The sequence below is a fragment of the Pyrgilauda ruficollis genome, unplaced genomic scaffold, assembly GCF_017590135.1.
Source record: "Pyrgilauda ruficollis isolate IOZ18807 unplaced genomic scaffold, ASM1759013v1 scaffold5, whole genome shotgun sequence".
Lineage (NCBI taxonomy): Eukaryota > Metazoa > Chordata > Aves > Passeriformes > Passeridae > Pyrgilauda > Pyrgilauda ruficollis.
This window is the reverse complement of record NW_024526599.1, coordinates 12,548,449-12,575,944: the sequence shown is the minus strand read 5'-3', so window position 1 is coordinate 12,575,944 and position 27,496 is coordinate 12,548,449. Positions and strand designations below refer to the sequence as shown.

The 27,496-nt window shown below is 40.2% G+C and overlaps 1 protein-coding gene across 1 annotated transcript in view; it reads left to right on the top strand.

The window, feature by feature from the left end:
• The first annotated feature begins 3,140 nt into the window (after positions 1-3,140).
• VEGFC (vascular endothelial growth factor C) overlaps positions 3,141-27,496 on the top strand; it is a 68,226-nt gene continuing 43,870 nt past the window's right edge. Inside the window, exon 1 of the mRNA XM_041480171.1 lies at positions 3,141-3,781. Coding sequence (XP_041336105.1) covers positions 3,638-3,781 — 144 coding nt within the window. The 5' untranslated portion in view covers positions 3,141-3,637. The remainder of the gene's footprint in view (positions 3,782-27,496) is intronic.

Sequence of the window (27,496 nt, the reverse complement as noted above, 5' to 3'; positions counted from 1 at the left end):
CCAGTTTGGCACTGAATCAGAATTGCCTTTTCTTTTTTTTCCCCCCTAAACATTTACAGCTACTTCATGGTATCTACACCAGACATTGATATTTTAGACACTGATCAGTACCTGGTTTATTTTTTTTTTAAGCATGAGAGGAAGTATGATGGAGTCCCATCTGTAAAGGAACTAAGGAAGCTTACTTAGTACCTTCATCTTTTGGGATGACTCCAGAATAGCACTTCCAAAGTCTTTTGAGTTGCTGCACACAGGAAGCAATGTTTTCTACCTTTGAGATTTACATTAAACAGAAATTCCATGGAAACTTACCAGTAAGACTGATGTGCATTAAAACAAAAACAAACCATGGTATCTTATTTTAACTATTGAGTATGTCTCGGTCTGTCTAATAGGAGAATGAAAAGGAGATTGCTTTAAATCAAACAATAATTTAAATATAAAGATAATGGAAATCACATTCTGTGAAAAGAAAACATTTGTTAGCATTTATTTGTACATTAAGCAAATAAGCCTCATTATGAAATCATGCTACTGTTTTTTCTTGCTGCTCTTAACTCTCTTGTATTTCCCACTCTCTGCTCACATTTCTTGCAGTGAGTTTTCACACTGCTAACAAATGGATAGGAAACAGGCATTGAAATGAATCCATGTTTCAGAAGCAGAATGTATCTGAAAGGAACACATCAGGAATTTCTAGATACAAGAGCATACGTTACACCAACTTGAACAAGGGACTATCTGCATAGATACAGCAGACATATGTTACACCAACTTGAACAAGGGACTGGGGCCTGGATTTTTAAAACTCATTCTTAAAACAATATCAAAAGAATTAATTTGAAAGAGTCTTACTTCTGACATAAAAATTGTGTTTTTATTTTTCAACAGTAGCTGTTGTTGTCATTGAAGCATATAGGACAGTCAGATCCAGACCTGTGTCTCTACATTATTCTTTAGTCATTTGTGTTTGTAAGGTCAGCTCACTGTTAGTGTACAGTGTCACTTAGAATTGTAAATTGATTGTCCTGTAGGCTGATTTCTACTGCATTTGAAAACCAGAGGAGAAATATTAACTATTAGGTGGTGGAGAAAGTATGAAATATATTTTAATTTGTAAACCTTCAAATTAGCCATCTTTTATGGGATGGAGAGAAATACAGTCTAGATAAAGGAAAACCTTAGCGTCCCACAGAGCCAACAGAATATTTATATGTTTGTGCAGAGAATATGTAAACTATCATAGATTGCAACCACTTTCATATTAAAACTTAGATTAGACTGAGACTTGAGCCCCCATGACTATGATTTCAATTATGACACTTGAAACTTGCTATACAGGGCAGTTGGTGGAAATGCTCTATTACATAAAAGCCTTTGATCCCATGATGGATGTTCTATGAATTGTGGGGGGAAGAATGAAAGTGCTGGAGAACTGGGGAAATAAATAATGAAGCCAGCTGATACTATGATGGCACAGCAGGAGTGGTATGTTTCATTCTGTTTTGTGATTTAGTTACGCCGCTTCTCCTTGCACAGCACTCATTGAAGTAATATTATCTGTGCTTGATTTGTCAGGCAGGTTTTAATAAAGTGCTGCAAAAGAACTTCCTCTCTATAGCAGTCTGTGGTATTTTTGAGAGATTTTAAATATGTTTACACTCAAATCAGTAATGCTGTATTTGTATTTAGATGGATTTTGCATCCTGGACTATGCTCTCTTTGGGCTTTAATCCTATGCTTTGATCTAAAGCACCATAAGGGTCCAGTGAAGAACAATGGTCTTTTTAATTTATGTATGCTATTTTGTATCTTCATAGCTGTTCTGCTTAACTTCTACCCCTGTCTTTATTTCATTGCTTTACACTGTCTTGAAAGTATTTGGAAAAACTTTAGCGCTTCAATAATTTTTAATGACTATAAAATCTCTTAAAATATAGACCTATTTAAACTTTAGATTTCATTCTGATTGCAGATGAAGTGATTACTCTCTAGCATCAAAATATTTGTATAGCAGCATGAAAGCATACCATCTTGGAAATGATAACAAATAAATAAAAAAACCCATGATGTACCTGAGAGCTTGTCAGAGACACCTTTATGTATAACTCCCAGAATGTCACTCCCAAAAGAATAACATAATGGGATTCCCAAAGAATAAGAGCAGTGTAACATGAGCAGACTGCCAGCATCTAGTCAAGGCAGTCAGGGATCTGCCGCCACAGTTGGTTCCCATACAGTCTAATTACCAAAAGATGTACACAAGTGATGCAGAAAACAAATGAAAAGCTTTTTAAATATTTACACAAGGTTCAATAATCAAGTGAGAAATAAGAGTATAGGGAATATAACATTTTCCTTTTTCATAGCTGAGATTTGAGCAGGCTGTAGAGTGTTACTTTGATAGCAATATGTATTCTTTTTAAACTTTTAATCACTGTGTAACTGGAACACAAGATCTGTGTTCAGTTTTATTTAGGGCTGTAAATGGGGTGTTACTTCTCTTCGAAGATGGCTTCAAAATGTCATTGATAGGCTACAAATAATTATGGTGCTCTTTGGATTACTGTTTCTAACACGGCAAAATCCTTTATTCTGCAGCCAAAACTAGCTGCATACCGTCCTAAGTGAAGATGCCAACACCCCTCAACAAATAAGTGATTAGGATTCACAAAAATTTTCTTGGATGATTTCTCTGTGTGAGTTTTACCGAACTTCACGCCTCGGCTTCCGAGCCAAATGAAACGAGCCGGGCACTTGGCTTTTTCCTCAGAGCTGCCGCGGGCTTCATCTTGGCGGAGCCGAAGCTCGGGGCCGGACGAGCCCAGCTCTGCGGGACCGGGCGCTCTCGCCTCTCCTTCCCGGCAGAGCCGCGCCGCGCCCCGGGCGGCCTCTTGCCCGCGATGCGGGGCGATCGCTCCCTGGGGCGCCAGCGGCCGGCGGCGCCGCCGCGGCAGCAGCAGCGGCTGGAGGAGGAGGCAGAGGTGGCGGAGGAGGAGGAGGAAGGCGGCCGGCCCCTCTCGGCGAGCAGGCAGAGGGCGCTTTCGCCATGCGCGGCCGCCGCCGCCGCGCAGCCCCGGGCGCCGCGCACCCCCCGGCCGCTGACAGGCGTCCGCACAGCGCGGCGGGCGGAGCGCAGCGCAGCGCAGCGCAGCGGGGCCCCTCGGCACCGAGCCCCCCGCCCGGCCCGGCCCGGCCCGCGCCAAGGGATCTCCCCGGGTGCGACCGGCCGCTCGGTCCCGCTCTGCTGCTCCCTGGCTCTCTCTCCCTCCTTCCCTTCCCTCCTCCTCCTCCTCCTCTCTACGCTTTCCACCTCCCCTGCTCCTGAGTGAGCGCAGCCTCGGATGTCCGGTTTCCTGGTGGGTTTTTTACCTGGCAAACTCTGGATAACTTTGGTGAGAATTTGCAAAGCGGCTGGGAAAGTTGGGAACTCCCCTGCAGGCGCATAGGAGCTGCTGCTACCGCATCTTCTCCATCCCACGGATTTTACTGCCTTGGATATTGCGAGGGGAGGGAGGGGGGAGAGGACAGCGAAAGAAGGGTGGGGGAGAGGAAAAGAAGGAGCCTCATAATTTCGGCTGCATTCCTCCGACTGCCCCGCGGCCCCTCTCCGCGCCCGCTCTGCCTTCCCTGCACCATGCACTTGCTGGAGGTGCTCTCCCTGAGCTGCTGCCTGGCTGCCGGCGCCGTGCTCCTGGGACCCCGGCAGCCAGCCGCTGCCGCCGCCTACGAGTCCGGCCAGGGCTACTACGAGGAGGAGCCCGACGCGGGGGAGGCAAAGGTAAGCCCATGCCCCCGCTGTAGATGCCAGTTCCTCTGGGCATGTGGCTGCGAGTCCCTTTGAATGGACGGCTTGGGAATTCCACCAAGGAAAAGATGTGGGAGAAGCCTTTGGAAGGGCGGGGGGTTCCCTAAAAGTGGGAGGATTTTTTTTTTTAAGCTGTCTGAGTTTTCGGGGTTGCTGGAGGGCGGGCTGCAGAGAGACGCGAAACACCTGATGAGCAGAGGCAGCCCGCGGGCTGCGCTCCTGCCGTGGAGCGGGGAGCGATCCCGATCCCCATCCCGATCCCGGCCCCGGCTGCGCCGCGGGCAGCGGCCCTCGGGCTGCGGCTGATGCCGGCCCTGGCAGCTGGGGCGCGCCCCGCAGGCGCCGCCGAGCGGGGTCCGGCGCTGGGCAGCGCGGAGGGAGGGCGGGCTGAGGAGCGCCCCGGGAGCAGCTGGGCACTAGAACGAAGCGGCCCGGGAGGCGTGGGAGGACGATGACAACAAAACCCTAGACTTTCCATTTGTTGAGAAGTCTCTTGGAGTTACTGACTCTTTGGGCGAGCTGCTGCTGCTGTGTGACAGAGTTGACGGGAGGTGTAAGGTGACGCTCCAGTCTGAAAACCTTAGTTCTGACCAGACGTATGGTGAAGGTTGGGCTTAAATTCTCGGATTCCAGACACAAATACTTAAAATTCTCGGTTAATTTTTGTTTGCATATTAAGTTTCGTAATATAAAACTCAAGTACCTTTGGTACTTGTGGTTATGCAGTTCCTGGTATGCTGATGCATAAAAAAGATGCATAGTATGTGGTTGTATAAGTATGTGGCATTGTTAGGGAGACCTTTGATGTCTGTCTTAACCTCATGTCATTGTTTTGAAGATTTCTGACATACTTATTGAAAGCAATCATGACCTAGCTCATTCATTATTCATTTCAGTATGGGGCAGGGAGAGAGTCGTGTGGATTAAAATTTAAACTAAAATTCTGATTTTTTTTCCTCCCCCTACGCTGTTTGCTTTACTAATTAAAAGTTTGGGAGATTTTACTGTAACTACCTAGGAAATCAAGTTTTGATAGTATGCATTAACTGCACTTCAGGTATGCAAACTGTTGTACACCATACGTTGGTACACAGAAGTCATACTTTCATGCTTTTCAAATAGTAATCTGCATGGAAAGGTTCACTGATTATACTGTAGTCTCACTTAAAATATTTTAACTACAGCTGAATGCTTACATTGCAATATTCTGAGTGGTAATACGCGATCAGTGATCGTATTGCTTAAAAGTGTATAAAGTGTTTTTCACATTTTAGTATTTTAAAGTAGGAACACAAAATCAATTCAGTTAGCCACTCTTACCACTTAGGCTATTTGTAAAAATTTAAAAAAAAGAATGTCAAAACTTAGTGAAGGGTAAAAATACCTCAACTCCTTCCAACCCATGACTGTAAGTCAGTTATTTACTGGGTGAAACTGGCATTTGAGTTGTAAAGCCTTGGAACAGCTTATGCTGAAAAGGTAGAAAGACTCCAAACTGGAGCATAGCACATACTTTGTGTACTTAGACTGCTGGGGTAGAACAGCTGATAGTGAAGGTACTCTCCTCAGTGATGCTTTTGTGTTCCCATGCATGTGGTGTGGAAAGTTACTCTGTTTCTTGAAGAAACCTCGAAGTCTTTGGGAGCTGCCACTGCAGTGCATTGTGTATAAGTGCAAGTGCTCCCTGGAAAAAGAGGAACTGTCAGCAAAGCAAAGGAAGGAAAGGTCAAGGGACCAGGGAGTGGGATAGCATGTGTTAAGAGATTACGTTAATAGGAAAACGTTTTTGTGCCTGACTACTGCTGAGTAGTAAGTAGAGAAAGATTCTGGATCCAAGCAGACTTAGTCATGTTGGAAGTCTTTAGTTATGAGTTTGTTGCTTTTGCTGGAACTGTTTGAGTGAGTGAGTACTGTACATATTTGTTTCTGTGAATGTTGAGATGAGTATCTTAGGTAATTATGAAAGGATTAAATGAGTAAACTGCAAATAATTGTTTCAATGAAAATATGATTGTATTGTTAGTATAAAGCCAACTGCCTGAACTTTGTCAACTTCAAAGAAGTTCATAGATGTTATGTTTTTACTTCTCATCAAGATGCCATGCTGCTGCATGTTAAACTGATGCTTAAGTGCAGGTCATACAGGCCATTGGGTCAGCTCTTCATACAATATATTTATTTCTCTTCACTCCTATTTTAAGGGCTCTAGCTTTAGAAAGCACTTTAAAAAGTGTGAATGAAGTTGAGGCTCCTCCAGCATAGGAGGAAAAGCTGGCCAGAAAATAGGGGTATTGTTTTTTTAAGCAGGTAATTTTCACATATTAAACTTGTCTAGAGATTTACAGCGACTTGGAAGTGTTACAGATATAAATAGTAGTAGTTCTTCATACACAGCTCTTGCAAGGGCATGTTCTGCAGCAAGTGGGCACTGATAAGCTTGTGCAAGACTGCCTCATCCCTCTCTAGTCAGTGGGATGGGAATGAGCCCTGCCCGTAAATCACCTCTTGCGGATTTCCTGCAGCACGGGGGGTTGTCCCGACGAGCTGACCCCTGGCAGCCACACCCCGCCCCTCCCGGCGGGGCAGGAGGGCGGCCCTGGCCCCTCTCTCCGCCTGGGTGGCTTGTTGAGGAAGGAACCTGGTACTTCAGTTACCTCTCTGCTCACGGCGGGCCCGGGGGAATCAGCCCTCCTGCCCCGGATTTCACGGCCTTTGGCAGGGACCCGCCGCCCCGCAGGGATGCTCGGAGCAGCTGCAGCAAGGGGAGGGTGAGCTGTTTTGCAGCTTTAGCTCCTTGTACTCTCTTGGAGTGTTTTAATAACTTTTACAGTATGTTTGAGCTCTGGCTTTTGTTCTTTAGGTAATTTTGTATAGGGAACGTGGGGTGACTGTAAACTGTCTACCTTGGAGAGTATTATTTTAAAGAAATAAATAATGCTTTATTGCTTGCTGAAAGTTTAAAAATGAACTGAAGGAGCTATGTGGGTATTCCGTGCAGGAATTAAACTTCTTAGGTCATTGAAATAAAGGTGTGGCAGTACCATGTACCTAGACTTCATTAATGGCAATGAGGTAACAATAGCAGGAATAGGTTATTATGAAAACAATACCTGGAATAAAATACACAGCTGGCAGGGTTTGCCATAGTTGCACTATCATTTTGTTGCATAGTCTTTAGAATTATATGACTATGCAAAAGCAATATTGGCCAATTGCCCCATGTAGTTTGAAAAGGTTTAAAACTATGTTTATGCAAAAATTTTAAATTTTGTATTATAATGGGAATAGCAAATGAAAATGTATTTGCCTGTTCTAAAGCACATCCCTGAAAATTTCACTGGGGCCTCTTTACACAGAGAGCAGTGAAGTACAGAGCAGTTTGTACTGTGATTCTGTGATTTAGGGTTTTTTGCAGTGTAAATGTATGCACTTACTTGAGCTGCATTTTTCTTGGATACTACCTGAGATGTACCTTTTTAATTTGACTGTTATAAAATTATTTTAAATCTGACCTAATTATGCAGTGCTGCTCATTGATGGCTAGCAGAGTTTAAATACTTTTAGTGTGAGGAAAAGCAGCATGTCAGTTTCCTGGGTCTCCTGCTGTCACTGTATCTCCATGGTACAATCTCAGACCCATCAATTTTATGGTCACCTCTGAGTTTACCAAGTGCCTTACTCTGTGTTCCATGCACAGGTGAGAGATGAGACTGCCTTGTCTGTTCTGGAAACAAGCACACACATCAGTCCTTAAGCACTGTACTTAAGCAGTGCTAAGTTGGGCGTGTAGGGAGAATGGTATTTTTTCCTGCTGCTGCTGTTAAATCTGCTGCAAATTTTCTTGTGTGTAGCCACTCTCTCTTCAGACACTTGAACACGAAAAGATGCTGTTTTTTTTAAGAACCATTATTCGTAGCAGATGCAATGGGATGAACATGGGTAGTAGTAATTATTTTAAAGACTAAGCAACACTTCTGCAAACATAGATATTAAACTTTGGCCTGGCCTTTTGTGTGAGAAAACTACAGTACTAAGCTCAAAGAGCTCACTGCACTTTCTAGGTCTTGAAGAGTGTTCCTGTCTAGTGTAAGCACGCTAGTGTGCCTGGGAGGGACTTCAGCTGTTTGTCAGCAGCAATCCCATGCATTTATGAAGGTTATAAAAAAACTGTGGAGGTCATTTTAACTGCAGTGTTTAGAGGCATACAGAAGCATCCCATCAAAAGTATTATTTTTATGCTCACTTAGGTTGTGTGTATTCAAAATCTTACCTGTTTTTCAAGGGTGTGTATCCACTTATTTTGGTAAAAATAAACTAGGACTTAGACTTCAGACTGTTGTAGCTGAGGGTGACAGTAATAATACTCTCCCATTGATACCCTGCATCCAGGGTAGAAGTCTGTTGAGAACCTTGTGTTCTGCTGCTGTTTTTTTAAATGTGGTCAGTGATTCATTTAAAAAAAAATCCTAGGAAAAAAAGGGAAACCAACTAAAGTCACACTGGTTTCCTATCAAATGTAATATCCCGTTTAATGTAAAAAAAATGTGTTACAGCTGTTTGTAGAATGAGTTATAAGAAATTCCAAGCAAGATTGTCCCTGAAAGTTGCAAGTTCTTTTAAAGACTAAGTTGCTTCTTAGGAGTTTTGTTTGGTAAAGTACTAAATTTTGCTTAGTAAGTAGGATAGGTATGATTGTTTTCCCTACCTATTATAAACGTTTATTACTTTTTAAATTTCACTTTGGTTCTATTCAGTGTGATAACGTAATACTAAATTCCCTTCCATGTAAATGTGTTATCTACTTCAAAGAAACTAATGGCTGCATAAATCGCACCAGAATTTTAATTTAAAACATTGATAACTTATGGGAGCATAGATATTTTTTTGTTGAATTTGTCAACTTGTGTGTCTTCATCTGCTCCAGAAGTTCTCTTGGTGACAATATTTGTGTTGCTCTCCCTCTTTGTTGTATTTCAGACTTTAGTTAGGAAATAGCTACACTGTAAGTCATTTATTCTGCTGTTCTTCCATTATAATCTTCATAAATCAATCCCTTTAACTCTGTAGTAGTTTGTTGTTTTGGAGTTTTTTTTTGACATTTCCTGGCTTGTCCAAGATAGCTGCAACTCCTTACAAGTATTTAGAGACTGCAGTTGTCAGTGGAAGGAATAGATATTCTAGTAAGAAGCTCTTTTTCAGCAAAGTAACCAAGAGAAATGGTGTTATTTGGAGAAGGAGGAGAAAACATGGGGGAAAACTTCTGATAAGGAGAAGGGAAAAAATGACAGCAGTTGTATTTTTACTGTATTGTAGTCTTTACTGAGTGTAGATGAGCATGGTATCATTCTTCATGTGGTTACTAAGGCCATACGTCGTCTGCAGCTAACTTTTGGGATTTTGCTCATGGTTAACTTCAATAAAAAATGATTGCTTGGGGAAGTTAATGACATTAGTTACCTGTCACTGCTGTCACCCTAAACTCTGTATTATTCCATATCGTTCACATAATGACTTTACCTACTCAATGACAGTTTTCTGATAGCTTGGCCTTCACAATGCAGCTTAAAAACTGTTGAAGGCATTTTCTATCTTGCTCCTTACTGAACTGAGCAGGACTTTTTATACTGGACAAGGGAAAATTCTTGCAAATAATTGGACAGTTCTTGAAAGAAGATGGCAGAAGGCTGCTGGGGAGCAAATGACACATGTATTTCTGTCTGATGTCAAGTGTAATATCACCTGTGTTACTTCTCCTGCCTTCTTGTGGCAGCACTGAGAAAGAACTAAGTAATTTCTGGAATTGTGAAGAACAAAATCCTTTACACAATTATATGGTTTAATTCTTTGACTTTGCTTACTCAATAGTTATGTTGAGAAAGAGAGAAGAGGCTAATTAAGCAGAAGGGATAGCTTCTGAGAACAGATACAACAATTGGCTATTTCCTAATATTTTTCCCAGAAGATGACCCATAGTAAGTCCCCCAACACCCCACAAGCATGAGTGGAAACTTCTAATATTTCTAAAGATTTTTAGAAAAGTAGATACCCTGCTGTCCTGCATTGTTGTGGCCTCAGCCTGAGTTCTGTGTGCAGTTCTGAGCTCCAGAATTCAAGAAGGGTGTGAAGGTCCTTGGATGCAGCCAGAGGAGGGCAACAAAGCTGGTGACAAGGCTGAAAGGAATGTCCTGTGAAGAGCAGCTGATGACTCTGTCCATGTAGCTCGGAGGGGAGGAGACTGACGGTGACCTCACTGCTCTCTCAGCTTTCTGGGGAGAGGAAGTTGAGAGAAGGGAGATCTCTTGTCCCTCAGGTGCAGTGGTTTGATTCTTGGCAGTAATTAAACTGCACCAGTGAAGGTTTAGGCTGGATATTAGGAAGCATTTCTTTTCTGAGAGGATGATCAAGCACTGGAACAATCTTCTTAGAGAGGTGGTGGATGCCCTGAGCCTGTCAGCGTTTTGGAGGCATTTGGGCAATTCCTGTAACAACCTGCTCCAGCTTGTGGTCAGGCAGCTGGACTAGATGATTGTTGTAGGTGTCTTCCAGCTGAAATAGTCTGTTCTATTTGAGATTGTTTAAAAGAAGCAAAACTACCTTTATTGTCCTTCAACTTAACTTCAACTGCCAAATTCAGCTTGCCAAATGCATTTCTGGTGAACTGCTCTAGCTGTCCAGAATGTACTTGTGGCATCAGTTAACAATATTTAGAGCCAAGAGAAAAACTGGCCAAGTGAAGCTTTACACCTTATCTGCTCTTGACTTACTCATGTTTGTGTAGGCAATGAAATGTTTGGAGGGCTAGTTAGTTTGTTTCATGGGTGTACTTGTTTCAGAGGGGAACAGAGAAAATTACAGCTGGCAGGTAAACTCTCCAGTCTGCTTAATGAAAAGTCTCTTTGGTTTTCTTTGTTCCCTAAGGAAAAAAAAAAAAAAAAAAAAAAGAAGGGAAAGCATTTCTTGCCTCAAGTGCTGGAAGTAATTCTGAGAGGGTTTTGGTGGTTTTTTTGGTGTTCTTGTTTGTTTTGTTGGTTTTTTAAATAATTTTTTTTTTTTTTAATGTTGCCTTTGGAACCCTGTGAATTTACCAGTCCTGACCTGTCACCCTTCTTGACTAACAACTGCAAGTTGTTGCACACTGTGACAGCTTTGTGAGCGTTTTGAGTTGGAGACTATGGGGATACCATAATAGAGGGTTTCACTGAAAGTCACAGGCAGTGCTTGTATTTTGTACCCCTAAAAGGATAATTCTTTATTTGGTGTGCTGCTGAGGAGAGAATCTCTTCTTAATTGCACACTCACTATTACTTAGAATATACCACTCCTATTTCTTCTTATAAATAAGGAACTTCAAGCAGTCCAGTTTACCTGTTTGTAACTACCCACAGATACGCTTTGCAGAAACATAATTTGCCTGTAAAAGTAATAATCTCAAGAGTTTAGGTGGAGATAATAGTATAATTTTTATAGAATTGCTACTTATGGTTAGATCAGCAGTGCAATTAACTGTGAAAGGAAAATACAAAATAAACTCGTGAGATGATGCCTTATTGACGTTCGTGCCTTCCCGAGGGACAGATGTTTCCAAATTAAAACAGAGCCTAGGACTTCCTCTTCACTCCACCCACTCTCCAGCACATCTTGCAAAATGGGCACAGTCCTGCTGCAGTGCACATACAAAAATTTGTTTCATTTGACTTACAAATGTCAAATTATTCATGTTAAACATTCACTATCTCTGTGCCACAAGGATATTTTTAAATTTTACCTCCTTTAATTCATTAGTACTGAAATATTCTGTGATTTGGAGGAAACAAATGATCTTGTTAAAAAGCAGGCTTGCACAGTAGAATCAGTAAATACGGAGAATTTTTTTTTTCCAGGAAGGACAATTACTTTAACTTTCCAGTCGGATGTTTTTCTGTCCGCTTAGAGAAGGGCAGAATGTTCATTCATTTAAAAATACCAAGAATCTTCTTGTGCAGCCCACAGGGCACAGCTTTCAGGAGGACATGAATAGCTGCTAAAATCCTGCAGATGTGAGGCCCAATATGGTGGGTATTGGCATGTCTCCTTTGTAGAGTTTAATTTCATCTAAACTGCCAGACAACAGAAGCAAGAGGCTCAAAATGAAATTCTCTGAGGGCTTCCTTTCTTGCTGGAGTGTCAGTGGTGCTGAGTTTGTGCTTTCTGCCTTGGGTTCCCAGGCACGCCCTGAGGTATGGGAACTTGTTTGAGCGCAAGGTTTGGAGTGGTCTGGGCTGCTTTTGTGGCTCAGCAGAGCCCAGCAGGTGGGCAGCTCCTGGCTACCTCAGTGCAATTTGTTCCAGCTGCCAGGAATGCCACGTTAATAGCACTGGACACGTGAGAATGTTCCCTCTTGGGAGGAGTTCAATGTTTGTGTGCGGAGGGAGGTAGTTTAAATTAACAGCTGGACTCAGGCTGAGATCAGACCACCTTAGAGTGGCAAATTGGTTGATGAAGGGCTGCCTACAGTTACAGTGCTCTCCAAAATTGTGGTGTGCAAGTCAGATGAAAGGCAGCCTGTACAACTTAAAGTTGTAAAGTGCCTTGTGATAAAATGCTTTTATTTTTCTTATCCAAGCTGCCGATTTCTCTCTGAGTATCAGTTATGAAAATTATGAAGATTTTTAAGATTAATGATTTTTTCTTTCTCCATGTGGCCAGGCCAGCAGGTGAACAAATCACTAAAAACAAATAAAGGATTAGAAATCTATAGAGGAGTTCTGAAGTACTTTCCTTTTTGAAATGTCTGTGGATGGGCTGTAAAGCAGTAAAAGCACAATGAACCATGAATTTGGAACAGGAAGTAGGGAAAGGAGCACAGAAGAATTTTCAGAGGGCAGGGCCATGCTTCAAAGGAAGGAAGAATTAGGCTGTTCTGTTGCATCAGGTAGAACTAAAGATTTAGGCAAACTCTAAATTGAACAGTCACTACTAATCTGGATTAACAGCATAAAAAGGCTCTTTGTAGTAATGAAACTCTTTGGATATCTTAGCTAGCAGTTTCAGAAAATTAATAAAATTTTCAAATCCTCATCTCATGTGACAGATGGATGATCTGTTTTTACTTTGAGCCTGTAAGTTGCTGCTTTACTCCATGATTAGTTGGTTTATGCTATATATATGGAGTATTGAAGTCACATAAGAGTAGAAGAATATCTGTAGCTGGTCAGACAAAATGCCTGATTAGCCCTATGTGCCACTCTCAACAATCTCATTGGAGAGCCCATCCTGCATAGCCACTGAACTTGCACCCTGCGCCCCACTGATGTGGCAGAGGATGGTTGGAGAGTGATGTTGGAAACCTCACACACGGTACATGATGAGAAATGATCTGTCACATCTTTCCCCTGGCACACCCTTCTCCCCAGTTCCTTCCAGGTGAAGGCTGCCTTTTAGCCATGGCCATGTCTATTCTTGCAAGAAGGCAGTACCCAGTGAGTCCCACCCCACCAAAAGTTTCTTTTTTTATCCTTGATCATGTGAGCTGCCCTGATTGATTCTCCTGTAGGGAGCTTGATGCACAACATCCAGCTGATTTGCCCTCAAACCACCTCGTGGAAATGGCTTGGGAAATTTCTATTCCACTTTTCTTTCACCTTTGCATCCCACAGACCAGGTTCAGGAGGAATATCTGGTGTGTCAGCATGTACCTGCTGCTCATGCCTTGGCCACCTGGGGACTTTAGTTAGAAAACTCAGCAGCAGACATTTGCAGGATCCCCAGACTCATCATGTTTGTGAAAGGGCAGCCATGGCAACGTGCACCTGGCTGCAGGCACTCTTCTGGTCTTCCAGTACCTCGTAGTTTTTTTGGCTGGCCTTTTCTTTTTATTTATGCCCTTACCATCCAAGGCCCTGCCAAATTACAGGATCTGCTTGACAACCTCCTTCTGAGCAAAGAAATGGAAAGTGCCACTGCATGCTGACAGGCTGTTGGCTGCAGCTTGTGAACTTCCTTGCCTTAAATGATGCGGTGTGTGTGTTATTTCGTTTTCTTTAATAGCTTCCAGTTGACTTTTCTCCAGGTGTTCATTGAGCCCACAGAAGCTTTTTACATCAACACTTTTCTGTATCAACAAGTATGCCTTTAAGGGGATGTTCTGTTTACTATGCATAATAGTAAATTAAAAAACACCCAAACAAAGGTTCAAGACAAGCAAATGGATTGCTTCTGACACCTGCTGATTAAATATGAAACTTCCACAGTCCCTCCTCTGAACAAGGCAGGGGGCAATTGTATTCATGCCATTTGTGGTTTTATTGAGTTCCCTTCTCCACTGTTCTCTTTTGGGCTAAAGATCTTTCACTTACGTAACCTGATTTTAGAAGTGAAACTGTTCTTTACCTTTGATCACCTGAATTCATGCCTTCTTAATTCTCTCTAAGACTGCAGAACAAGGAGAGGGGAGAGCCAGGAATGCACACAAGATTCCATATGTGGGACACAACAGATGTGTGTAGGGACACAATGGTGTTTTGTTCTCTTTCCTAATAATTCCATTTGTGTATTTGTTTTAAAAGTGTGTCTTGATATGCCAGTATTTTGTAACATGTCAGACATGAGTATGATTAAAATGCCTCCTTTAAAGAACTACCCATATTTATATTGAAGAACAGGATGGGAGAAGGCATTTCATAGTTATTACTACTTCCTCAAAATTCACATAAAAGTTGTTCTTAGGGGCCTGTTTCAAGATGATGTATGATTATTTAGACTTTTGTGTTCATTATGCTTTTAATGTGTTTTTCTGCCTGCCACATGTGCACAGTAAGAGATTTAATGGAACTAGCTATCTTTTGAGTTATAACCCATGAGCTGTATATTTAATGTCCTTAATGATTTTTCTTTAAAAATGAGATGTGGTCTCAGTGTGATCTGTGAAATATGTCAGCAGTCTTAAAAAGACTGTTTATGCCTGCTAACAATAAGATGTTACTGTCAGGCAAGATTTGTGAGGGTTTGGTTTTGTGCACTAATTAGGTGCATATGACCAAGCAAATTTTAAAACCTGCCCATGCTTGCAAATTTTTAGATACATGTCAAGCCTAGCCTAAAGCATAAGAATATAGGAAATACCCCACTGGGGCAAGCTAATGGTTGTCAAGTGGTCTTTGTCATGTCAGCAGCATGTGCTGTTCTGTTTAAGGAGAATACTTGGACTTAATAATTTTCTCCAGTGCCCTCCCCTCCTACTCACCTAACATCCAGTTGTTGGATTGAGGATATTAGAAGACATCTCTCTGCCTCTTCAGTATCTCTTTAAGGGTGTCTTGTCCATGGGTTTGGTCTGTTTTCATACTGAAGATTCTGTTAGCAGTTGGTAGATTCTGAGCTACTTCATACTGTGATGGTGCTGGTTTGGGGGCAGTGGAGTTTCTTTGATTTTGTTGACTTGCAGTATATGTAAAGACTTGTTCTACAGTTAATTTTAATTAATATTATTAAGATTTATAATTTGAACCTCACGTTACACAGGAACAAAAGTTATTTTCAGCGCCTGGGGGAAAAAAAGGACACTTAAATTGAGGATTGGGGATATACGTCCTTAAATTTTTGAAGACCAAACTAAAGAAGAAACATAAATATGTAATTTAATTATTTTATTCTGTATTTCAATCAAGTACAAATTTCATTAGCTCATATATTTTGGCCAGTTAGAGCGACTGGGTGCATTGTCAGATTTCTCTCACCCTCTTGGTTAAGAGACTGATTTTATTTTCATCTTTAAACCTTTATTACAGCTGTGTTGTCTCTTTAATTGCTGTCCACCTATGGCTTTGCCAGCTTGGGGAAATATTTTCCCTCCAGGTCAGAATTAAAATTTGTAGCTCTTTTGAGGTGTTTATGTTGCCTAAAACCCCTATTATGGATTTATTTGTAGGAAATTCCATCTTCCAAATGCCATTTGGTGAACAGTACTGTGTGCTGAATACAGGGGCAGTCCAGGAGATCCTTACTTTCTCTTGATGCCCATAGAAAAGTATATGAAAAGTACTCTACAGAAAAGTACAGGAACAGTTGCAGGGGTATTTAGAGGAAGGAGGTGGAGTTGAGTCACAAATTTTCCTTAATTCCCTATTCTCATCTTCTAGGAGGAGGGAGAAGATAAGGGAATTAAGAGAAGCCCTTCAGATAAAGATTATATAATGTGAGCTTTAGCAGACATGGAGTGTTACCCCCTTAGAAACATCTGTAATCTTCTGAAGAAGACTAAGTTGTCTAGGGTTAGGATTTTTTTTTTTTTAATTTATCCATGCATTGTTGTTCCTTCTGCTTTGTGTTATTGGGACATTTTTTTCTTCTGCCTCCCTAGGAAAGTACCATGTTTTGCTGTATTTGAGGAATTTATACATCTGGCCAAAGATCCCATTGAGGCATATTTGTTTAATTTTTGTTATAATAGTGTTATTATCTAACAAGTCATATATTGAATAAAATTGAAGTTCTTCTGGATGATGATAACATTTTTGAATTCTAAATACTTTTTCATATTTGTGCCAACCTATTGATTTCTGTTATTGTTCTGCATATATTTATTACAATTGTGAAAACAATTACAATTGTATTTAGCTTTGATTTTGTTCTTTCCTTCCTCAAAAACTCTGGTATGTGCATTATCATAAAGCCTCTAACTTAGACTATTTGACATGTATTCTTGTAAAGATTTAAATTTTTGTCATCACTATACATGTATTTTTTTACCTTCAAACTGCCTAATGAGGAAGCTATTAAAAAAGCTTATTCTGACCCAGAGTGGGTTGTGTTCATTAGCTAATTAGTTTAATCAGAATTGGAATTTCCTTTTCACTTTGAGTTAGTTCAGTATTGAAGAATTTAAAGTAAATGCAAAGTCTTCTAAGATGTGAAATTAATTGCTTTTCTTACAAAACTTGCACTGATACCTCAGTAGCAATCTTAAAAGAAAAATTGAATTAATAAATGAAAGAAAAATGGAATTAATGGTTTTGGTAATCATTAAAGTAACTGAATTTCATGCAGAACTACTCTAATCCACTGCTTACCAATTTTCCCATCTGCTTTCATAAAATCAGAATTAGTTTGCAACGAGCATCCTGATACTCTGATATGTAAGTGCTTTAGCTGGGCTGCAACAATGGCTTCAAAGTCTTCTAGGAGATTGAAATAAAACAAAGAAGGAAAACCCACAACCTCTCTGACTCTAGTCAGTGAAGATCACAATAGTTTCAGGAGTTTCTACCACCCTTTTAAGGTCACTATATGTCATGCCAAGCTCTGACAGAGCTGTACCTTGGAAGGACAAATTGTATTATTTAATTATTTTTTTCTTACTGAGTTTGCAGTGGTTTTACTAGAGTTGTCTGAAATACATTAATTTTCTAGTAGAATTATGCTCTGTGTAATTGATCCTACCTGTCTGGGTCCAGCCCTAGTAGTTGAAGGTAGTATCTGTGAGTAACAAGTAACTGTATTGCATAAGAATTATGGTGAACAAGACTGTACTTAATTTGACAGAAGAGATGCTCCAGCCAGAAGCCTGTTCCTGTTCTCCACTTCTTTCTCCTTCCTCTACATGTGTTGGGAGGCTTGTAGTGGGGAGGGAAGTACTCCTTTTGGTAGCAGCATGGGTTTCTACTGGATTTACAGTAACTGTGCAACAGTTTACTTATGAGTACTTCAGGTAAATAACTTCTAGTGGCTGATCTTGCTTTACTGTGTAGCAAAAGTAAGAGGAGTTGCGTACCTGGATGCAGTGTTTCACAAACACATCCTAATGACCCGTGACTAGCAATGTGAACAGATTATTCTAATAAAATTCTTTGTCATTTAATCTTTGTAGGTAATAAGGTTCTTATTAGCCAAACTAATTTTGCTGATTTTATTTTTTTTTTCTCCTTACATACATGTAAGAGAAGAATAAGCAATATTGAAATGAAGGGCTGGTAATACTGGACTGATTGCTAATTTAACTAGTCAGCTGTGTTTCCTGCAGAACATGGCTCGGGAACAACTATGAAGCTCCAACTCAGGTTTCACTGTGATTAGATAATACTGTGGTTGTGTTCTGTGTAGGGATAAAGTGATCTGGTTAATGATGTAATTGTAAACAGGTTAATTTTTGCAACAAATCCCATGTCGTTCATGAGCAGCTGAACTTGCACTGGCAATTTACAAGACTGTCCATTGGTTATTTATGTAGAGTGAAGGTAGTTGTCCAAAATTGTTTCTGTAGAAATAACTAAACTACCAGAAGGACATATAAATATTATTTGTCTTCTACTTTGTACTTGGACTTTCAGTGACACAAGTTTGGAGTCTGGGAATCTTTCTCTTGCTGTGATATGAAGGTTTATTATCAATGCCTTGCTGTCATTCCACATAAATAATATGTTAGACTAGAGCCAAGATAAATCTGGTAGTGCTGACAAGCATGGAAACCACAAATGTATGAAGTATATGAATATATACACTACAGCTTGCTACTTCAGTAAAAATAAAGCATTCAGAAGTTGGACAATGCTGGTATTAAAAACTTTTCTTCTCATGTACTTCTGATACTCTTTGGAGCTACCTGATGTTTAGGGACTTTGAAAAGATAAACAAAAATGCCTGCAGCTGCATTGTCCAAATCTAAAGGACAGTCCCCCACAGAATGGGGCTGGCTGTGGGGAAGCTGGGAAGCGGCACCAGCATAAGTGCTTCCACTTACCTGCCTCACTGCAGCCTGTGAATTACATGCTGAAACTAATTTGAGGACTGTGAATTGATGCATAAACTGATACAGCTGAAGAGATAGAAACCTGTGTGTTTCAACACCTTTGAGTGTTTTTTGCTCATTTAGGTCTGCTTTGTTTAAATAGTAAAATAGCCGAGGAGGCAGCAGGCTTCTGTCCTTTAGGCTTCTGTCTTTCACCTGCTTCTTGAGCAGTTCTTGTGTTTTAAATCTATCTCTAGTTTCTCACTGTTTTCTCTACACCTTGCTTCTCTTCTTCATCAAACTGTGAAATAATCTGATCTCTCCCTTCCCATCTTTGGGAATTACCTATAATCATAATTTTTAATTACCCTTTCTCATGTGAATAAATGGCAATGCTATAGCAAATAGCAAATTAGTGCCAATGTATGTTCCTCATTGGAGTGTGTCTCTCCCCCATCTCCCTCACTAGCTTCAGATCACAGCTTTCTTTTTCTCTTTCTCTCACTCTCTTCTCTGAGATCCAGGTTTCAGATGCAGACTCCACTCTCTTCTCTCTGTGTCCTTTTTTTTCTCATTTTATTCTTAGGGCAAAATGAGCCTTTTTCTGCTTTGTGTTTCTTTACGCTGAAGTTTATTCTTCTCACTGCTGTTGCCTCATGACCTGCTGCAGACCAAAGCTGTACCTGCACAGCAGGTCTTGTTTAGCAGCTGCAGGGAAAAATGCACCGATTGCTCCTTAAAACTTTTTGGTGTTTTAGCAGAGCAATCTGCCAGAGTTGACCAGAAATTCATAAACTGTGAGGCTTATTTGAGGCTAAATTTTGCTGGAGATGTTAAAAGTATGCCCCTGAGGCACCCTCCATTTTTTTTCTCTCTTCTCATCACTCCATATCATACTTCCTTGTCAATTTAAGGTGCTGCAAATCTTCACTGAGGAGGCTGCACTATATTAATGTGGATAAGAAACAGACATTAGGACAGTTCCTCAGTGGAAAATCAAGCTTCAGGTTAAAGTCTGTCAAAACCTTTGAATAAACAGCTAGAAACAAGGTCGTACAAGTGGACAAACTGGAGAAGTTCCAGTAGAAGTTAACTGCCAGAACCTGCATAGTTTGGTGCTGCCAGCCCAAATGGTATTCCCATTGCCCACTTGCTTGTTTGTCACCTGCACTGTCCCTTCCTGAGTGCCAGTGGGAGATGTGGGGAACTGGATTGGGAACGTGATCCAAGTGGCAGCTTGCCTTGGCAGTGGTGTGAGGGTTAAGGAGTACTTGGTTGAACTGGTTTTTTTTCAGTCTGGTTTACTTCTTGGCTTCACATGTGCCTGTGTCTACCCAGGAGACAAGAATTTGTGGCAGGGCATGAATAAGCAGTTGGGAATAGAAAGAGTGGGTGTGGGGTTTTTTTGGGATAGTCTAGGACATTTGTTGATCAATAACTTAGATCACAGTGGTACTGGTAACCCAGTTGAGAGGGCCTGTTTTCTTTTACTTTGCAATGTCCTATGAAAAAATAGCCCTAGAGCTCAAAAAGCCTTGAAGGAGGTAGTCATTCTTTGAAAAACATCTGTGATTATTGTGCCTTAACTGCTCAAAGTTTAAGCAACTGAGTCACGCTGTCTGGTCTTGTGTTGTAGCTACAAGACAGAGCCTGGCAGCTATGAGGAATACATGGCATGGCCTCAGTAACCACAGTTTCAAGGTATATTCACAAATTTCAGTTTTCAAAAGTTGCCTCATTTAAATGGGCAGGCTGATTGCGGGGGCGGGGATGGGTGTTAAATAAGTGTGCGCTTGCACATTTATCCTGTGTAACTGAAGCAACTCTTTTCAGTTGCATTTCGTGTTTTCCATAGTCTCTTTGGTGAAGTTGCTGAGGGATTTTTCTGAAGTATGTGAAACTTTTGTCCTCAGATCAAGCTCAGGTTTCTGCAGTATTGAACATCTGCTTGGTGTTTAAATCCCGTTGGTTGGTGCTGAGTTATACATAGCAAGTAGCTGAAGGAGAAGGTGAAAGGGATAAAGCAAAGCAGCAATGAAGAGATGGGAACTGCTATCTAATTTATTCCTACTGCTCCAGTAACATGTATGCAGAAACTAAGGTTAGTAGGAGCACTATATAGCATACTCTATGCTGAGAGAGTCTAAAGCACATTTGACTTTTTTTTTTTAAAGAATAAAACTGTATATAGATCAATGCATCTGGCTGCTAGCACCAGCTGTTGTCTTGATTCCCATTCAGTGCTAATACAGTGGAATTGAAGGAGAGATAATTTTAGTATGGCATTTCCTGAGATCATATAGTTTTATTTTAAGGTATTGTTCTGTATCCGGATGCTGTTGCTTAGTTTAGATCTAGCTATAGAATATAATCATGCTGTTCCCACCCTTTTATGTATAGACACACAAACACACATGCACATTCACAATATGTGTCTATATCTATATATACACACAGATTCTTTAGATAACTTGAAAATGAGAATACAAATGTATGTTTAAAACACAATTCTGCTATAGTTGAAGTAAAATTACTCAAATTTTTCCCATGAATTAATCTCTGCTAATTTTATGGTTTTGTTTCCAGTAGGTCAGTTGCAGTTTAGAAAATACATAATCCAAAACCAAATTTGAAATGAAAATAGTCTGAAAACCAGTTATTTACTTCCAAATTTTAGATTTTTTTTTTTAACCACCTATTTTTACAGTCCTTCGTCTTCATCCTTTTTAAAATACTTTTATTCTGAGCGGGGAAGTGAGACTCAAGTCACCTCTCGCATACCATTTAATCTGAGTCAAAAGTGTTTTATAGTTACTTCCTTTTTTTGTCATATTTTCCCCAAACTGTGAAGTGCAATATAATTCATCTTTCTGTTTTAAATGAAAAAATTTTTTTTTTTTCGTTAGATTGGAATTACAATAAAGACCCAGGTGACTTCTAGGTGAAGTGCATTTCTTGTCTCAATACTCCAAGTGATAGTTTCATAGAAAATATGACAAATGAAGAACACTGAATGCAGTCCCCTGTATTTCCCATTCATGTTTTCATGGCAAAAGGCTGTCTAATTTAATTAGAAAGGACAGTGAAAATAAATCAACTGAAACTCTTACCTCAAATCCAGTGCAGTACCTTGATTTTTTTCAGCTTGATAATCCTGACCCTGTCAGTCTCATATTTAAAATTGCTCATGTGCATTGACAGAAACAAACCATTGGAGAAAATGTGTTCTTGAATGCCTGGAAACTGTAATTGGAAGAATGGTTCAACTGTGCTACCATGCTAGTTTAAATTGCCTTACTAATAAATTGCAAGGGTTTTATATGGTCTGTAAAACAACAACCTATAAAGATAGGGAGAGCAATAAACAAATGTACATTACTGCTGCAGTCATGCTTCCTATGTCACTGTTATCTGCTGTGTCACATACAGAACCCTTTTTTACCTGCTGCAGTAAAATTCCAGCACTCCCAAATATGAAAAATCGTGATTCCAGCAAAGCAAAATAATGAAACTTTTTAAACTCATGATAGTTGAAATAAAACTGTGATTTACCTTCTAGTATTTAACATGGAATATACTTTTTGCATAGAAGATTAAATGTGAAGTGGTACTAGAAGATTGATTTAAAAGCCACAGTAATTCCTACATTCCAGTGCTGTCAGTGAGACAGCATCATAAGAATCTCATGCATATGTAAGCAAACAACTGTGAATTGTACCCCCCTTCCCTCTGCATGTGGCACTAGTAAGGCAGGTACTGAGCTATTGTCTCCAGTTTTAATGTCTACAGATGAACTTTTATTGAAAGACTGGGTTGGGAGAAAGAGATGCATAATAATAGAGAGGGAAATAACTTGTAGTAAGAGCTTAAAGAGTTTCAAATGAAAAGGTGACTGGGGAAACCATGCAGAAATCTTCGGAAAGAGAAAATGTGGCATGGTAGAAGGCATCAAACTGAAGTCAAAGACATTAGAGTGGGGTTTTTTGTTCTGAACTGTGAGAATGACTAATCTTTGGAGAAAACTGTCAGGGGAAATGGTGACTTTGACATCTATTCTTGAGTTTAGATGCTCTAAGACAGTAGTCTATATGTTTCATGACATTTGGTTCAGTGCTCAGATAACAGATGAAAATGGCCATTGCAAGCAAGAAGTTGGCGTAGACTTCCTTTGGTGTCTCTGGCTCTCCAAGCAGAAGGCCTTTGTACCAACATGTATAGTATGGCATGCCAAAATCCTCTCTGGTGTGATGAGAAGTACAAAAAAACCTTGGAAATACCCTGTTGAGGTCTGTCTGGGTTAATATTTCATCTGCTCGTGATGGTAACCCTGAAAGATAGCATGTGGAGCAGAGATGAGTTTTTTCTGGTTTTATTCTTGGCTTTCACCAGGCAGCAGATAAGGCCTGAGCCGGGGTAATTAGCCCACCAAGTTTGTTATCCAGTTATATATACACCTCCCCAAGTTTGTTGAATTTCTTTGTTCTGACTGCTTGTAGATGTTGCCTCCACAGAAATGAGTTTGTTGCATTGTGTAATTGAGTCTTGGAAGGGAGGTGGAAGTCTCCTCTACATTCCCTTTACTCTGTTATTTGATTGCTTTTCTAGATTTCAAACAGTTCTCGTTTTGTAATAAATAGTGTATAATTATTTTTGTGTTGCTATTCATGATATTATTTTTATTATGCAGCTCTCCTACAGAAACCGTGGGTTTGTGCCTTGTTTTTCTTGTCTTTTACTGTTCGCTTGTCAGATTGCCTTTGCATTTTGAAGTGGGGTGATCTGATTAGTGCAATTTGTGAAGAGAAAGTGGGCAATTAATAAGGTGTGATCATACAAGACCAAAACGTAGTTATTTTTTGTTGAAACAGCTGGTAATAGCATTCATTTTTATTTAAGTGATGCATCGAGACATCATTTCAGCCCTTTTATGCTAATCAGTGACATGGGTGTCTCTCTTCATTGTAATGATTATATATCTCATCACGTGGTTGGAGGTTGTGTGCTGCCTCTTACATGTCCTTCTTGTCCTTAATTGTCCTCTCACAAGCACACATACTGCTTTTGAGAGTGTACATTCATCCACCATAGATCAGTAAGCCAGAGCAGGTATTATCATGGCTTGTCTGTTTCTAGTTAAGTGAAGAGAGAAGAGCCGTGATCTTTCCATAAATGTTATGACAGGGAGCAAGCTGTGTGAGTGATTCATGCAGCACCAGCTTGCCCTTATTTACATCTTGAAGTATCTGAAAAAGAGCGCTGGAGGAAGCTGTAGCTACGTGCAGAAGGAATTATTCTAGTGAGCCAAATCCAGTCAATAATTTTGGGCATCTCAGTCCAAATGACCTTTCTGGCTTTGGAAGAAATATTTAATTTTGTAGAGTTTTTTGTCATTGCTGGGTTTTGTATGGAAACATATGTGGAAGTTTGAATTGTCCCTCCAAGAGTTTAAATAAAACAGTAAAAGTTCTGTTTGAAGATGGAAATAAGATTTGGCAATATTGCTAAAAGGAAAAGAAAAGCTTTCAAGCAGCGTATTTGGGGAACAAAGATAAATTATTTTATAATTAAATATAAATGCGCTTTTCCTCAACTGAGCATGCTAAACCTGTAATATATTTTGCATATTGAAAATATGTGGCTGTTTTGATCTGTTAAGGAGCATGAAAGTCATAAGTGAAATCTATAAATCTAACAGTTATTTTGGCTTATGTTCTCTTATTTACTCAGTTTTATATCCCAAGTAAGTGTATTAGGTCAGTAGTTACTCTGGGCTTGCACTTATGTTGAAACAGAATGCAATCCATGTTTTTGTCCCAATCTGCAGACCTATGTCAGATCCACACGTAGAAAGAAACAAAGTATGGAGCCAACATCCACGGTACAAATCTCAAGTCTTTACTTTTGGGTATACTTTTGGGTAAAATATCAAGGATCTGATTTTTGTGGCAGCAAAGTAGGGAAAAGGGGCAGCAAGCTGCTAAGGGCCAGATTCTGTGATCCAGCATGAGTACACTCAGGGTATCCATGCCTGTCCTTTTGGCACTGAGATGCTGGGTAGCTCCCCAGTGTGAAGAAGGACACCCTGATGGTGTGTGAGTCTGAGCTGCTAAGACTCACTGGGTGGTTTTGAACCTCTGATAGAAACTTTACCAGGATAACAGATGCCCATTTCCAAGGAAAGCCTTTGCGCTACCAGACCATACATAAAGAGTGGTCACTGACCCCTTTTACTAAGTGTGATTTTTAGCTGTAAGCACCTGTTGCACTTTGCGCAAAACTCAAGCTTTCAGTGTGCCAAAGTCATCAGCTTCCTGGAGAGAGTCTCCTTGGTGACCCTCCTCTGTGAGTCCCAAATAACTTTGTGTGTGCAAATGGTGCTTGGACATGCTGTTGTTTCAAACTGGTAAGCAGGTGTGGGTAGGTGTGGTGAAACACCTTTAGGTATTTATTATGGTTAGATAGAACTTGTATCTTCAGTTTATTTTGTTGTGCCGCCTGCAAATATAGCCAGATGGAATGCTGTTTTGAGTGGCGTGTGATGGAAGTGCGTTAGGTGCATCTTTGGTTTGCATCCTTTTCTATCATAGGCCAGAAGATAACTGTTAGGAGGGATTTTTAGTTTTTGCCTTCTGAGAAGCACAGAGATGGTGTAGGTTGGTGGAGGGTAAATGGCCAGCCTTAATTCACCTCTAATTATCTACCTCTAATTCACTCTACCAGGCTGTGCAGCAGCCTGTTGAATGAATTAGAGCTGCTTCGAAATTTCAGGCCACGGTAACTGTGGCGTGGAAGTTCTTCTGTGGGCATTTGTCCTTCTTTCATTCCCTCACTAAGAGGCTCTACTTAGAAAAACCTGTAGAATTTCATATGAAACACTTCTGCTCCAGAAAATGCTCCTTAGAGCCGCTGAGTCCTCTTCCCAGCCTGTGAATGCAGCTGCACTGTCATGTACAGAGGGCAGACCAGGTCAGACTAATTCCCTCTTTGGGAAGCATAGGCACCAGCCAGAGACTTGAAATATGAAAGAAGCTCGTTTTGGAGAAGTCGTGGACATGGTAGTGAGAGTTGGTGTAATTCTATTCTTATTTATGGAAAACAAACAAAAAGCCACAAACCCCAAAACTGCTGCATTGCTCAATGTGTATATATAAAGCCATAATAATTGCTACAGAAAGTGGAGACCCAAAGAAACTCCTTTTGTTTTGCTTCTGTAATTTCCAACAACCTTTTAGTTAAGGATTACAGTGGGGAGGGAAGTTTAGAAAGCAATATCTTGAATTTGAGAGGACACCTGTTCTTGAACCACAGTTTAAGATAACTGGGGTATGACATATATTATAATATGTACAATATATATATTACATATTATAATATATACTATATTATAAAAAATATATATATATGTGCAATAATGGGGTATTTCTAGGCATGTAGCTGGGGCAAGATGCGTCTCTGGGAGACCTTGGATAATAAATGGAAGAATTTTATCCATGCTTAGTTCTGTGTTGCAACAGCTACTTCGCTGTGAGTGCTTCACTTGTTAGTGCCTTCACTAGGTAACTAATTAGACAATGTGTTACCTTGCACATTGTCACAAACTACCTTCATTTTCTGTTTGAACTTGAAATAAGTGCTGTGATTGAATGTATGGTGGGTACCATGAAGACAGTGACAAGCTGTCTTAATTCAGGTTTGTCACTACTGCTTTGAAGACCTGCTCTGGATTTTCAGGTGTTGAATAACAGCTGTGGTATATGCTTGGAATTGCAGTCCCCCCCCCCCCCCCAAAAAAAAATAGCATAAACGTGGAAGTGTACTTCTTATCTCTGTGTATGTAGCATTGGCTATGCAAACTGCAAATTGATAATGTCAGGTTTTTCTGCTAGCAGTTGTAATTTTGATATCTATATCCCCACTTTGAGTTTACTAGCTACATTTCTGTGTTGAATATTTTTGAACTGATGTCTCTGTACATGAAGATTAAGAGCTCTCTGATAGTTATGAGGCTCAGGATTTGATTCAGTTTCTGAAGTTGGCAAAAGACAATGGTTTTAGTAGGCTGTGATTTAGTCCTAGTGCACATAAATAGTTTTTTTAGTGGGAATAAAGTTTGTACTTCAAGATCTTATAAAAATTAAAAATTACTGCCAAGAAGTTCTTTTGCCATTACTTACAAAACCCAGTTAAAGATTGAAGTACATTTATGTTATTAGACAACTACATAGGGATATGTGAAAATATGTTAAGCTACTTGTTTTCTTTTTAGTGTCCTTTCTTTAAAAGGCCATATAGAGTAATTTCTAGTGAGTGGTGTCAACTTCTTTTCCACAGTCTAAAAGCCCCTGGTAATCTTTGGCAAATAAGGGATTTGCAAGTTTGTGAGCAAAGGAGTAGTTATTACCACTGGAGGACTTTAGTGTGCTTGTTAACTGAATTGCTTTTTGAACACAGTCCAGCATCAATGGGCATTTAGCCATGTGCTGTCTTAGAAACTTGGTCACCCAGAGCTGGTGTGAGAGATCAGGGAGAGGGAACAGCTTCAAAGGAAAAACCCATGCAAGTTCTAAATTATCCCCTGCAAGTTCTCTCTGCGTGGACTAAGGCATTGGGAAACAGAATATCTAGAGCCTGAAGCGGAATGTACATATATGTTGGATTTTTTTAAACTTTTTTAAAACTTGTTATAAAATGTTTTCTTTTTTGATAATAAAAGGTCAAGTTTATTTCCTACATTGCTTCTATTGAGGCAGATTTAAAAATATTGACCTTTTAGGTTCATTACTTGGATCCATTTTTTATTTGTTTGGATTTGCAGAGGTTTGGAGGGTTTTTGATTTTTTTTTTTTTTTTTTTTTGTTTTGTTTGTTTGTTTGTTTAAGAATTGCCTTCTCATGGGTTTGCTGTTCTTGTATCTTACTAGGATGTGTCTGAATAGGTTTCTATTAATCAAGGTAGGTTGAAGAAGCACTTTATCTTGCCTTGGTATA